The sequence below is a fragment of the Sapajus apella genome, unplaced genomic scaffold, assembly GCF_009761245.1.
Source record: "Sapajus apella isolate SASKATOON/1434 unplaced genomic scaffold, GSC_monkey_1.0 scaffold1444, whole genome shotgun sequence".
Lineage (NCBI taxonomy): Eukaryota > Metazoa > Chordata > Mammalia > Primates > Cebidae > Sapajus > Sapajus apella.
The window spans coordinates 1-15,351 of NW_022438370.1; the positions used below are offsets into that span (position 1 = coordinate 1).

The following is a 15,351-nucleotide window of genomic DNA, read 5'->3' on the forward strand; positions in this document are numbered from 1 at the left end:
AGCTGCCCCAGGCTTCTGGGCTTCTGCACCACTGTTGCTTCTACAAGTCCCGGGGACGGAACCTGGTGACAATGACCACGGCTCCCCATGGTCTACAGTCAGGGGACCGGGCCACCTGGTTTGGCCTCTACTACAACATCTCAGGGGCTGGGATCTTCCTCCACCATGTGGGCTTGGAGCTGCTGGTGGACCACAAGGCCCTGGACCCTGCCCGCTGGAGCATCCAGAAGGTGTTCTATCAAGGCCGCTACTATGACAGCCTGGCCCAGCTGGAGGCCCAGTTTGAGGCCGGCCTGGTGAACGTGGTGCTGATCCCAGACAATGGCACAGGTGGGTCCTGGTCCCTGAAGTCCCCTGTGCCCCCGGGTCCGGCTCCCCCTCTGCAGTTCTATCCCCAGGGTCCCCGCTTCAGTGTCCAGGAAAGTCGAGTGACCTCCTCACTGTGGACTTTCTCCTTTGGCCTCGGAGCATACAGTGGCCCAAGGATCTTTGACGTTCGCTTCCAGGGAGAACGACTAGCTTATGAGATCAGCCTCCAAGAGGCCTTGGTCATCTATGGTGGAAATTCCCCAGCAGCAATGGTGACCCGCTATGTGGATGGAAGCTTTGGCATGGGCAAGTACTCCACGTCCCTGACCCGTGGGGTGGACTGCCCCTACCTGGCCACCTACGTGGACTGGCACTTCCTTTTGGAGTCCCAGACCCCCAGGACAATACGCGATGCCTTTTGTGTGTTTGAGCAAAACCAGGGCCTCCCCCTGCGGCGGCACCACTCAAATCTCTACTCCTACTACTTTGGGGGCCTTGCGGAAACGGTGCTGGTCGTCAGATCTGTGTCCACTATGCTCAACTATGACTATGTGTGGGATATGGTCTTCCACCCCAGTGGGGCCATAGAAATCAGATTCCATACCACAGGCTACATCAGCTCAGCATTCCTCTTTGGTGCTACTGGGAAGTATGGGAACCAAGTTGCAGAGCACACCCTGGGCACGGTCCACACCCATAGCGCCCACTTCAAAGTGGATCTGGATGTAGCAGGTAAGGCATTTTGGTGGGGAGAAGGCTTCTGGAAGAAGGGCTGGAAAGTTGGTTCCATTTGCTCTGGGTTTTATATATATTATCCCAGAAAGAAAGATGTGGATTTTTATGCTTCCCCGTTTGCTGGATGAGAAAGAGTTAGCTGCTGAGTTTTATTTGGATCTTAGCTCACTGCCTGGGTGCAAAGCTGCAGCCTTCCTGCACGTGACCTCATCAGAAGATCTTGGGAAATGGCCAAGCTGAGGGAGGAGGCAGGAAGAGGGTCCCCATTGCCCTCTTCCCTCCCTTGTACTGATCTGGGCTCTGCTGCTGGGAGGCAGCCCGCTGCTTCTCAGCTTGTTTCTGTGTCTGGCCTGTGGTGCTGGTGTGTTGGAGGATCTCTTTGCATTCTACCAAGTCCCTGGCATGTGCAGGTCAGACATGGAACATTCTAGGTTGTACATTTCCTTTGGAGATGGACCCTCCTCCTTTCTGATTTTCCTTCTTTCTCTGGGCACAATTCACTTAAGTGTGAGGGGTCGCATGGATCCTGTGGAGCATTCCAGATAGATTCTGGAGTCTGGTCACAGAGACAGGCAAGGCTACATGATGGCTTGGAGTCTTCATCTTTGTCTTTTCACTGTCCTTCCCCACATTGAGTCCATCATCAGGTTTTTTTTTTTTTTTTTTTTTTTTTCCCTGTTTTGCACCTGCAATATCTCGCCGGGTCACACTGCCATGCCCTGCATGTCCTCTCTCTGCTGTTTCCACTCTTATTGCTCTCAGATCCAAAAGCCACTCTGCACCCAGAGGGCCTCCCATGCACACCAGCCTACCCTACACTCAGTTCTCACTTTCCTCATTGCCTGTGGGATCCTGTCCACAGAACCCCCTCAACGCTCTGTCCTCCACAGCGCAGCTCCAACCTGCCTGGCCATGCTCCGCACAGCTGCACCACGATACTCCACGTCCCTGGACATGTTACAGTCAGGCATCCTCGTTTTTGCTTATGCTTTGTTTCTCCTTAGAATGTTTCCATGTCATCTCTTTTGGTAATGTCCTTTAAGGCCAGGCTAAAAAGTGGCCCAGAAGGGCCCCCTTTTCCTGCCTGCACCTGTATTCCTGTGACCCAGAAGCTGCCTAGGCCATGTTCCTCTCACAGGACAGGCCAGTCAGTGGTTTGCCTGTCTGCGTGGAAAGCGAGAGGGTAAGGATGATGCTCATTCATCTCTGTCTCCAGGGGCGAGTACAGTCCTCTCTGCTAACGAATGCTGAAAGAATGAATGAGTGAAATTGAATGAAATCCCTGATGAAATATTTTAATTTATAGGTCAACAGCTTTGGCTGAAGGATTGCAGGTATCTTGGGGAGAGGGAAGAGAAGCAGGGCACACTCAGTTCTGACCTGCTCTTTGGCCCCCACTCTGAAGCCAGGTGGGGGCAGAGTCCAGAGGAGCAAGGGCAGTTGCATGACAGGCCCTCCCCCACCCTACCCCGAGCAGGACTGGAGAACTGGGTCTGGGCCGAGGATATGGCCTTTGTCCCCATGGCTGTGCCCTGGAGCCCTGAGCACCAGATGCAGAGGCTGCAGGTGACCCAGAAGCTGCTGGAGACAGAGGAGCAGGCCACCTTCCCAGTGGGAGGCGCCATCCCTCGCTACCTGTACCTGGCCAGCAACCACAGCAACAAGTGGGGTCACCCTCGGGGCTACCGAATCCAGATGATCAGCTTTTCTGGGGAGCCGCTGCCACAGAACAGCTCCATGGAGAGAGGCTTCAGCTGGGAGAGGTGAGTGGTCGGTGGTCAGAAAGGAGGGGGACGATGAGAGTGGGAAAGGAGCGTTGGAGGACACTCAGCTCGCACTGTATGTGAAGGGAGAGATCTCTCAGGAAGGCTTTTCCTTTTTTTTTTTTTTTTTTATTAAGACGGAGTCTTGCTCTGTTGCCCAGGCTAGAGTGCAGTGGTACAGTCTTACTGCAACCTTCACTTCCCAGGTTCAAGCGATTCTCCTTCCTCAGCTTCCCTAGTAGCTGGGATTACAGGCGCACACCACCACGCCTGGCTAATTTTTGTATTTTTAGTAAAGACAGGGTTTCACCAGTCTTTACTAAAAATACAAATATTAGACAGGCGTGGTGGTGTGCCAGGCTGGTCTTGAACTTCTGACCTCGTGATCCACCCGCCTCAGCCTCCCAAAGTGCCGGGATTACAGGTGTGAGCCACCACACCTGACCAAAGGCTTTTCTAGTTATCCAAAGGCACCATGGTGGGCACGTTTTCCCCTTGAAGGCTAATGCCCAGGAGTGAGAACTCTTCTGTTTTGGGTGTGAGAGGTGTTATGCTGTGAAATGGCTGGGGATAAACAGGAGGACCCGACCCCTCTTAGGATGTCGTCGGGGATTCTGTAGCACCGAGTCAGTTGTGTGAATGCAATTGGGGAAGCTGAGCTCTGAGCACTCAGCTCCCTCTCATCATAATCAGACAGCAGGATGGGGTCAATGGCCATGGAGGCCTGACCAGTACCTCCCTAGGTGCCAGCTGGCTGTGACCCAGCGGAAGGAGGAGGAGCCCAGTAGCAGCAGCATCTTCAATCAGAATGACCCTTGGGCCCCCACTGTGGATTTCAATGACTTCATCAACAATGAGACCATTGCTGGAAAGGTCAGCTGGCGGGGGTGGGGGGCACGGGAGGAGCCTTACTTTCTCTTGGGAGGGTCCCTGAAAACCACCTGCTGTCCTCAGGGGTGGTGCTGTCTCCCGCCTTCTGCACTACAGGGGATCTGATTGTTATCCTTTGAGGGAATCTTCCTGAGCTGGGTGTCCATATGCAAACACTGAATGAGGCCCTGGGCCTGAGATCCTAGAGCCCTTGTAGTTCCAGTTTCATGGACTGAATCCTTTCCAGGCTCCAGGACTCAAGGAGGGATGGAAGTTACCAGGGAAAATGACATCTCCTGTATCTGAAGCTTCTCTCATTCCTGACTTGATGACTTTCACAATGTTGGCCTGTTTCTGCCTCCCAGCCATGGTTCTCACTCCTCCACCCTTCTTCCCTCAGTTGTGGGGAACTCTTAGAGAGTTAGGGGAAGAGGAGCTGAAGCAGCCTGTGGGTTTCACCCTCTGGCGGTAGGTAGGCAGAGGGCAATATAATGGGAAATGTCAGAGCTGGAGGCTGCAGGCCAGGGACAAGAAGGCGGGTGTCCCTAATATGAAATGGACTGCTTATGCTTTGACTTCTATCCAGTGGGAAAAAATGTTTAAAGACTCCAGATTCCTTGGTAGCTGAATCCCTATCAGGAAATGTCCTCAGCAAAGCCAGGCCTCGTGACCCTCTTCCTTCACCCCTGCTAGGACTTGGTGGCCTGGGTGACAGCTGGTTTTCTGCACATCCCACATGCAGAGGACATTCCTAACACGGTGACTGTGGGGAACGGCGTGGGCTTCTTCCTCCAACCCTACAACTTCTTTGATGAAGACCCCTCCTTCTACTCTGCCGACTCCATCTACTTCCGAGAGGACCAGGATGCCGGGGCCTGTGAGGTCAACCCCCTGGCTTGCCTGCCCCAGGCTGCTGCCTGTGCCCCTGACCTCCCTGCCTTCTCCCATGGGGGCTTCTCTCACAACTAGGCAGTCCCTGGGATGGGGCACGTGGCCAAGGGCTCCAGGGCCAGGGCATGAGGGATGGGGAGCAGCTGGGCACTGGGCCGGCAGCCTTGTTTCCTCTCCCCTGCACCAGGACTCTTTCTTCTACTGCCCTCCCTCACATCCCTTGTGGATGCCAGCTGTGCTGAGTTCCCATCTAGAGAGGTGAGGCATGGCCCAGCCTGGAGCCTGGAGCTGTGGCCAAGGGCTTCCCTAGATAGTTCCCTTTTTTGCTGTCTGTCTTTTCCAAATCTTTTTAGGCCATTTCCAAGGACTCTAAAAGGGGATGATTCCCTGGAGACCCCATGGTAGGGTTACCAGTCCTGCAAGTCCATAGCTGAGCTGGAAGGGATGCTTCTGCTCACATTCCCTCTCATCCAGGTTCCTTCTCTTCCTCCCTCTTACCTGCGTCCTCCGTCTCCTGTTCCTGCCTTCTCTTCCATCCTGCAATTTCTCCTGAAGCCTGACAGGATATCCCTACTTCCCAGCGCCGGGTGCTCCCCCAGCCCTCAGTTGCTAATCAACTTGAGTCTCCTCTCCAGCCCTGTGGAAGTCTCAAAGATGCAATGGGACACCTAACTGGAGTGGCCAATACTTGTGTGTCCCTTGTGTCTGTTGCTTATTGGGAGTAGGAGTTGCTCCCATCTCTGTCCTGGGGCAGGGCGTGCTTCAGGACAGCTCCCTCTGCACATTTGTGTCTGCCTGCCTTGTGCTCTCTAGAGGAGGATGGTCATCGTGACAGAAGCAGCTTAAGTTAGAATTTCAAGTGGTTTTGTGGGTTCAATGATAATGAAGAATAGTCATTTTGTGCCCGGGCTCTGTATTCTGCAACAGCCTGTTTGGGAGGCTGGAAACCAAGGGTGGGCATCAAAGGTGAGAAGCCAAAGCCCCTAGAACTCCAGCCACCCAGCCAGGGGCTGTCCAGTCACATTCAGGCATGCAAATGAGCTGGGCTCTGGGTGGTGGCAGGGGGCGGCCTGGCCTAATGGGAAGGGGTCTGGCCTGGTCCATGCTTGGGCTCCCCTCATCACTGCTATCCCTCCTGAGGTCTGGATTAGGGATGGGGACAAAGAAATAGAGTTGAGAAACAACAGAAACGTTTTTCCCTAAAGGATTGGTTAAATCAATTCTCATACAGCCTTACAATACTATGCAGCTAAAAAATAATTGTATGTCTTTATATACTAATATATAATAATCTTCAAGTGAAAAAAGCAAGACACAGAAATGTGTATAGCACACTTCCCATTTGTGTTTTAGAAAGGAGGAGGATGTAAATACATGTTTGCTTATGTACATCTATTCATTCAGAAGAAATGGATAACACTGATTACTTCTGGGAGGGGAACCAGGAGGTTGGGGGCAGGGGATGGAAGGCTCTTAGCACTTATGCCCTTTTGTACATTTTGAATTTTGAAACGTGACTGTATTATCTATTCAAAATAAACAATAAATGGGCCCAAACAAGAACTGACTTTTTCTTTTTCTTTTTTTTTTGAGACAGAGTTTCACTCGTATTGCCCAGGCTGGAGTGCCATGGCACGATCACGGCTCACCACAACCTCCTGGGTTCAAGCAATTCTCCTGCCTCAGCCTCCCGAGTAGCTGGAATTACAGGTGTGCGCCATCATGCCCAGCTAATTTTTGTATTTTTAGTAGAGACAGGATTACACCATGTTGATCAGGATGGTCTCAATCTCTAGACCTTGTGATCCACCCGCCTCGGCCTCCCAAGACTTTTTTTTTAATTACATTTTTTTTTGAAGCAGGTTGTGGGTAGGGTAAAGTGGGTTAAGGAATGGGATCAGGGATGAAATTTTCTCAAGTTCCTGAGAGCCAGAGAAGCAAGTGTGGCCTCTAGTAACTCCTTTTGCCTTCTCATGCTTGTACATTTTTTTTTTTCTGAGATAAGAGTCTTGCTCTGTTGCCCAGGCTGGAGTGCAATGGCGCAATCTCGGCACACTGCAACCTCCGCCTCCCAGGTTCAAGCAATTCTCCTGCCTTAAGCTCCTGAGTAGCTGGGATTACAGGCATGCACCACCATGCCCAGCTAATTTTGTATTTTTAGTAGAGATGGGGTTTCACTATGTTGGCCAGGTTGGTCTTGAACTCCTGACCTCAGGTGATCCGCCCGCCTCAGCCTCCCAAAGTGTTGGGATTACAGGTGTAAGCCACCATGCCTGGGCTGAACTTCTCCTTTCAATGCATATACTGTTGTCCCCACCTCCTTACAGCTCCTTCTAATGGCTACTTGCATCATCGTCAGTGCTGGGGGAGGGGGAGCAAAGAAATTCAGATATCCACCCCCACCCACTCAGCATCTTGTTCACTTGAATTTAGTTGCCTTGAACCCCATCTCCAGACCAAAGATCATGAGTATATGTGATGTGTGTGTAATTGTGTATCAACTGTCACACACTTTTATATGAAAACGTGACCTGTTGTGTCTGCCTCCTTACATCTCAGCATGGTGATGATGCCACCTGCTCCAGGCCCCAGATGAGGGGAGGCGGAATGGACATCTAGATTCTTAGAGCATCAGTTAAACTCAAGTCAGGAGGGCCACAAGGTGAACCCTCAGCCCCATGCCCCAATTCAGTCTCTTCCTTAGACCACAGAATTTGTCTGGAGTCTTGGCCTCAGACTTGTGGTCAATTGTCTAGGAGTGATTACTGGATGAGGATGGCAGGTTCTGAAGGAACTGGTGCCACCAAGGCTCAGATCTTTAGGACCTGGGACCCAGTGGCCTGAGATGGAGCTCAAGAAGGGAATCCCTGAGGCTTGGGTCACAGGGCTTGACTAGGACTTCTCCAGGAATGTGGACATGGCAACCCCCCGTAAGGACATCAGATGTGGCCACTTTCCTCACCTCTTTTGTTTTTGAGATGGAGTTTCACTCTTGTCTCCCAGGCTGAAGTGCAATGGCACAATCTCGGCTCACTGCAACCTCCGTTTTCCAGGTTCAAGCGAGTCTCCTGCCTCAGCCTCCCAAGTAGCTGGGATTAGAGGCGCATGCCACCACACCCAGCTAATTTTGTATTTTTAGTAGACATGGGGTTTCTCCATGTTGGTCAGGCTGGTCTTGAACTCCTGAGCTCAGGCAATCTGCCCACCTCGCCCTCCCAAAGTGCTGGGATTACAGACGTATACCACCACGCCCATCTAATTTTTGTATCTTTTGTAGAGACAGGGTTTCACCATGTTGGCCAGGCTGGTCTCGAACTCCCGACCTCAGGTGATCCACCTGCCTCAGCCTCCCAAAGTGCTGAGATTACAGGCATGAGCCACCTTGCCTGGCCTTATTTTTTTTAATATTAGATAGCCAGCTCTATGACCTTGGAAATTAAACTCCAGGCATGTTTGTTGAGGGTGCTCATCTTTAGGGTTAGGTCAGACTCTGGAATCTGGGACTTTCCAGGACTCTCCGCTAGTCTTCACTGGACAATGATCACTGCTGTTAAACTCACTTTGCACTGCCCTTGCCAAGCCTTGCCAAGGTGAAGACAGAGGAGGGGCCTGGGCATGAGTTCCTCTCTGAGGCTGTCACTTCCCTAAGGCCTTGCTTGGGTGGGAGAGTGGGCTCTAGCCTCTCTCCCTCACACACACACACACACACACACACACTCCCTACTTGTGAATCTCACAAAACTCCCCGAAGACCTGCCCTCTGTAGGGTACCTCTCAAAAATGTTTCTGCTTCCCACGTTGATCCAGGGAGCTGTCATCTGTAATCCAAGCATTTAGGGAGGCTGCAGCACAAGAGCCCAGGAATTTGAGACTGCCGTGAACTGTGTGATGACACCACTGCACTCCATGCACTCTAGCCTGGGTGACATGGCAAGACCATGTCTCAAAAAAAAAAAAAAAAAAGTCTTTTTAAAATAGCTTTTTCATGAAGAGCTTCTACAGAACATGAAAACCAGCTCAGCAAGAGAAAATGTGGTTCTTGGTTTCCCTGAGGACGAGGAGGGCTCGCCTGACTGGAGAGGGGAATTATTATGTTAAAATTCCATCCTGGGGGAAAGGGAAACCATACTTTTCTCACAGCCTTGAAATGAACCCCACCACTGCTACAGCTTTAAAGAATAAGAGAAAGAGGCTGGGCGCAGTGGCTCACACCTGTAATCTCAGCATTTTGGGAGGCTGAGGCTGGAGGCTGTAATTACGAGGTCAGGAGACCAGCCTGGTCAACATGGTGAAACCCCGTCTCTAATAAAAATACAAAAATTAGCCTAGGGTATGGTGGCATGCACCTGTAGTCCCAGCTACTCTGAAGGCTGAGGCAGGAGAATTGCTTGAACCCGGGAGGTGGAGGTTGCAGTGAGCCGAGATTGTACCACTGCACTCCAGCCTGGGCAGCAGAGTAAAACTGTCTTGAAAAAAAAAGAAGGAGAGAAAGAGGAAAAAAAGAAAGAGAAAAGAAAAGAAAGAGAAAGAACGAACAAGAGACAGAAAAACCAGGCAAGTTTTCTTATCAAAATATATCAAAGTTTCTTTATCAAACTACATCCAATGGCATAAACATTACTGGATAGCCTGACCCTTCTGGTGTTGATTTATCTGGTTAAACTCTCCAGGTTTCCAGGTGTCTGTCTCACTGCCTTCCTGCAACCACAACCTTGCTGAAAACATGCGCCACACAAGACTTGATGATCTTACCTCCTCTGCCCACTCCCATCCTCATCCCCAACTCCCACCAAAGAGGCTGATCCTTGGCTGCTCCTGGCTTGTGCTGAACTGTTCCAGGCTCCCGTGTCTTTGCTGGAACATCCCCTTCCCCTTCTTTGCCAGGCGAATGCATCAGCTTCAAGGTCAGCTCGTGTAGTGGGGAGACCCCATAAGTGGCAAGGCAGGAGCCAGAAGCCTCAGCCTATTTCCATATAAATAATGAAGAAGAGAGATCCAAGATGGCTGATCACAGCTCAGGATTGTAGCTCCCAGTGAAAGCGCAGAGAACCAGAGGACGCCACACTTTCAGACGAATTTTTGTTGCTCACGCACCAGGAGATTCCCAGTGGAGGAGCCCCACGGGTCGCCAGCACGACTCCTGTGGCCGGCGAGGCGGTTTTGCTGCTGCCTTGGTGTGGCAGTTCTTGGTGCAGACTCAGAAAAGCACCATCAGTCATAATGCCGCTGTTTTGGCCGGGGCAGTGGGTTGCTCAGATTTTAGCGCTGGGAATCAACAAGTTGGACGTCCACTCAGAAACCCAGTTATAAAGACGGTAATTATAAAGACCACGGATGGATAAATCTATAAAGAAGGGAAGAAAACCCAAAATCAGAACGCCTCTCCCTCTACAGGGGATCACAGTTCCTCATCAGCAACAGAACAAGGCCTGATGGAGAACGAGTGTGTTCCGTTAACAGAAGCAGCCTTCAAAACGTGGATGATAAGAAACTTCTGTGAATTAAAAGAACTTGTTCTAACCCAATGCAAAGAAACTAAGAACTTTGAAAAAAGGTTTGACTAAATGTTAACAAGAATACACAATTTAGAGAGGAATATAAGTGAATTAATGGAGCTGAAAAACACAACACAAGAACTTCACGAACTATGCGCAAGTTTTAACAGCCAAATTGATCAAGCAGAAGAAAAGATATCAGAGGTCGAAGACCAACTTAATGAAATAAAATGTGAAGACAAGATTAGAGAAAAAGATAAAAAGGAATGAGCAAAGTCTCCAAGAAATATGGGACTATGTGAAAAGACCTAATCTACGCTTGATAGGTGTACCTGAATGTGATGAAGAGAATCAATCCAAGCTGGAAAATACGCTTCAGGATATTATTCAGGAAAATTTTCCCAACCTAGCAAGGCAGGACAATATTCAACTCCAGGTAATACAGAGAACACCACAAAGATATTTCTCAAGAAGACCAACCTCAAGGCACATAATCGCCAGATTCACCAGGGTTGAAATGAAGGAGAAAATACTGAGGGCAGCCAGAGAGAAAGGTCAGGTTACCCATAAAGGGAAGCCTATCAGACTCACAGCAGATCTCTCAGCAGAAACCCTACAAGCCAGAAGAGAGTGGGGGCCAATATTCAACATCCTTAAAGAAAAGAACTTTCAACGCAGAATTTTACATCCAGCCAAACTAAGTTTCATAAGCGAAGGAAAAATAAAATCTTTTGTGAACAAGCAAGCACTCAGAGACTTCATCACCACCAGGCCTGCTTTACAAGAGCTTCTGAAAGAACCACTACACATAGAAAGGAACAACCAGTATCAGCCTTTCTAAAAAATACCAAAAAGTAAAGAGCATCAACATAATCAAGAATTTACATCAACTAATAGGCAAAACAGCCAGCTAACATTAAATGGCAGTATTAAACTCACATATATTATTATTCTTAATTTAAATCGACTAAATCCCCCAATCCAAAGACACAGACCAGCAAAAAAAGCCAAAACCCATCAGTATGCTGCATCCAGACCCATCTCACATGCAAGGATACACAAAGACTCAAAACAAAGGGATGGAGAAAGATTTACCAACCAAATGGAGAGCAAAAATAAATAAATAAATAAATAACAGGAGTTGCTTTAAAGCAACAAAGATCAAAAGAAGCAAAGAAGGATATTACATAATGATAAAAGGATCAATGCAACAAGAAGAGCTAAAGATCCTAAATATATACGCACCCAATACAGGAGTACCCAGATACATAAGACTTATAAAGAGACTTAGACTCCCACACAATAATAGTGGGAGACTTCAACATCAATATTAGACAGATCAATGAGACAGAAAATTAACAACGATATCCAGGATTTGAACTCAGATCCGGAACAAGTAAACTTAATTAACATTTATAGAACTCTCCACTTTAAATACACAAAATATACACTCTCATCAGTACCACATCACATCTATTTTTTGTTTGTTTGTTTGTTTGTTTTTGAGACGGAGTTTCGCTCTTGTTACCCAGGCTGGAGTGCAATGGCGCGATCTCGGCTCACCGCAACCTCCGCCTCCCGGGTTCAGGCAATTCTCCTGCCCCAGCCTCCTGAGCCGCTGGGATTACAGGCACGCGCCACCATGCCCAGCTAATTTTTTGTATTTTTAGTAGAGACGGGGTTTCACCATGTTGACCAGGATGATCTCGATCTCTTGACCTCGTGATCCACCCGCCTCGGTCTCCCATAGTGCTGGGATTACAGGCTTGAGCCACTGCGCCCGGCCCACATCACATCTATTTACAGGTTTCAATGAAATATTGGTTGGCTGCTTGTTTGTTATTTTCTTCCCTCATTTTTTTTTTCATGTCTCTATTTTTAAGCACAATTATAGGCATACCCATTTTTAGACTGCATTCTAGCCCGGGCAATAAAGCAACACCCCCGTTCTCTCTCCCTCTTCCTCTTTCTCTTTCTTCCTCTCCTTCATTCTTTTTTCTTTCTTTCTTTCTTCTTTTTTTTTTAGAAAAAAAAAATATATTTATTATCCATTAAAAAAAAAATGAAGAAGAAAGTAACTAGAAACATAACCGTAGTAGTAATTAGTTATTCATAGGAGATCTTAGTTATTCATAGGTGATCTAATTCTTTTACTAATGCCTCTCAGGTCAGAAATGTGAACCTGGGGTGACATTGTGAAAGAAATGACCCTAAGGCAAGACGCTTTAAGCCCTGTCACGCCCGTGGAAGGGGTGCTGGAGGGCGCCTTGGCTGTGTGGCAGCTCCAGCGCTGGGAGAGCGCCTGTAGTTTAACCAGCTAGGGAAGGTGACGTCCAAGATGGCCGAGACATCTCCTTCCTCATGAGAGTTAGGAGAAAACTCCGATTCTCTGAGCTCTTGCGGTAGGCCTGATGGCTGTCAAGGAAACCCACAGACACCCAGGGGCTTAACTGTCTCTATGTGATGCCGTGCTTCAGTGGTCATGTTCCATGTCCACTCTCACATTCCGCTTCCGCACCTGGTTCCTTTTTTCTTAAAAGGGTTAATCAGTAAAAGTAATATAAATCTTAATGTCTTTGTTCTTTCTTGACAAGTATGGAAAAGAGCTGATGCATTATGCTCTTCACCTCATCTTGGCTACCGGAAAGTCTTAGGCCCCTACCTAAATGACACCTGATGTATTTGACCCTATCACTGACCACCAATGCCACGCCCTACCTACCCTGCCCCCAGCTTTGTACTCAATAAAAGTCACAGTATGCGGACAGTCGGGGCCACAGCCGGACTCCGAACTTTGGTTGGCAGTAAACTCCTGGGCCCAAACTCTCTTTTCTGTGTCTCTGTGTCTTGTGTCTTTTATTTCTACAGTCTCTCCTCTCCACACCAGCAGAGAGGGGCTCGCAGAACCCTGCAGGGCTGGACCCCACAGGCTGAAGCGTCTCTTCCTGAGAAGTCTCCCTAGATGTGTCTAGTTTGGAGAGGATTCTTCCCCAGGTACATGAGGGAAGCACATCCCCCTTCTGAAACCCTCAGTCTCTTCCATTTCCCGTCGGGACCTGGCTGCACAGATGACAGTGGCTTTCCACATGTTTGTCACCTGGAAAAGAATCTGCCCAGCCATCGGCTGTGAAGCACACAGGCAGCTTTACTCTCTATGTCGGGCACAATTTTGGAAAAGGATGTTCAAGTCTGGGATAACTCCAAAGCCACGTTTCCCAGCCACACCTGACCTCTCCCCTGGCCAAACAATCAGTCCAGTGCAAGGGGACACATGAAGGTCTTGGTTATACTCTGCATCCTGCTCCCACACTCACCCCCACCCCAATGAGCCAGGTAGCTTCTGGGTTGTTCTGCACCTGCACATCCCCTGCAGTGACTTAGGGTGCTTGGGGCCTCCACAAAGCTGACCTGGCTTAGCCCTTCAGCCACCAGCTCCCCATCAGTTGCTTTGCCTTCTCATCTTACTCTCAGGCTTCTCTCAGGCTGTTGCTAGGATTCCGGTTGATGGATGGGGGAGGGAGAGAGTGGTGGGGGCAGAGCCTGGAGGACATCAAAAACTAGAGGGGCTGAGGGCGGTATCTCATGCCTGTAATCCCAGCACTTTGGGAGGCCGAGGTGGGTGGATCACATGAGGTTGGGAGTTTGAAACCAACCTAACCAACATGGAGAAACCCCATCTCTACTAAAAAAAATACAAAAATTAGCCAGGTGGTAGCATGCACCTGTAATCCCAGCTAACTGGGAGGCTGAGGCAGGAGAATCACTTGAACCCAGGAGGCAGAGGTTTTGGTAAGCCAAGATCATGCCATTGCACTCCAGCCTGGGCAACAAGAGTCAGACTCCATCTCAAAAAAAAAAAAAAAAAAAAAAAGGGCTGGGAGCCATGGTTCACACCTGTAATCCCAGCACTTTGGGAAGCCGAAGTGGGCACATCACAAGGTCAGGTTTTTAAGACCAGCCTGGTCAACACAGTGAAACCCCGTCTCTACTACAAAAATTAATTGGGTGTGGTGGCGCATACCTATAATCCCAGCTACTTGGGAGGCTGAGGCAGGAGAATCGCTTGAACCCGGGAGGTGGAGGTTGCTGTGAGCCAAGATCGTGCCACTGCACTCCAGCCTAGGCAACAGAGCTGGACTCCGTCTCAAAAACAAAACAAAATAAAAACTAGAAGAGGGAAGGAGGGAATCTGGCTGTTGGGGGTGGCCAGGTGAGTTTCCCTTGCAGTCTTGCAGCCAGGAGAAAAGTTCTATCTGGAGGGAAGAGAAAGGAGAGCTGAGGACAGTCACCTAGCCTTCCTCTTGCACCTTCCCAGCTCTGATCTCCAAACCCACCTCTCCGCCCACTTGGTTCATTCACCCTGACCCAGAGTGAGTGGTTTGATTTGGAACAGGAGGACAGAGGCTTACATGGGCCTTTTAAAGTCAAAGTTTCTAACTCTGCCCCACCTCCTGAACCTGGCCTGATTCCTAGTGCCCTCTAGCTCCACCCCCGACCCCTCTGCCCTCGGGGTTTTTCACAATATCCATCATTCCTCTTTACGAGCAGCACCACACAGAGACCAGGACCCTCCAGAGGCTGAGCGAAACATCCCGCACGCAGGTCCTCTCTGTCTGTTTATTGTTCTGTCTATTTGCACTCTGCCTTCAGAACCAAGAGCCTGAAGACGACCCAGGAGCTTTAGCTATGGCTATCTTCATTATTTTGTCCCTATTTAGTGTTCTGGTGACAGGCATGAGTGAAGGTGGGGCTGGGATGAGAAAGGAGGTGAGAGGGAATGTCAGCTGAACCAGCTTCCCCACTGCCCCTCCATATCTCCCAGTGCCCAGCCTTGGCCACACCCTAGCCAGAGCCAGCTGTTTGCAGACCTGAGCCCAGAGGAGCTGACAGCTGTGATGCGCTTTCTGACCCAGCAGCTGGGGCCAGGGCTGGTGGATGCAGCCCAGGCCCGGCCCTCGGACAACTGTGTCTTCTCAGTGGAGCTGCAGCTGCCTCCCAAGGCGGCAGCCCTGGCCCACCTGGACAGGGGGAGTCCCCCACCTGCCCGGGAGGCACTGGCCATCGTCCTCTTTGGTGGACAACCCCAGCCCAACGTGAGTGAGCTGGTGGTGGGGCCGCTGCCTCACCCCTCCTACATGCGGGACGTGACCGTGGAGCGTCATGGAGGCCCCCTGCCCTATCACCGCCGCCCCGTGCTTTTCCGAGAGTACCTGGACATAGACCGGATGATCTTCGACAGAGAGCTGCCCCAGGCTTCTGGGCTTCTGCACCACTGTTGCTTCTACAAG

At 49.9% G+C, this 15,351-nt stretch overlaps 1 protein-coding gene across 1 annotated transcript; it reads left to right on the forward strand.

Annotated features, from left to right (window-relative positions):
- Nucleotides 1–238: 238 nt before the first annotated feature.
- On the forward strand, nucleotides 239–6,125 carry LOC116546814 (membrane primary amine oxidase-like). Its single transcript, XM_032272966.1, has 5 exons — nucleotides 239–330; nucleotides 507–1,041; nucleotides 2,522–2,807; nucleotides 3,551–3,680; nucleotides 4,371–6,125. Exons 1-5 carry the CDS (start codon nucleotides 322–324, stop codon nucleotides 4,644–4,646), a joined length of 1,236 nt encoding a protein of 411 aa, XP_032128857.1. The 5' UTR covers nucleotides 239–321; the 3' UTR covers nucleotides 4,647–6,125.
- Nucleotides 6,126–15,351: the final 9,226 nt, after the last annotated feature.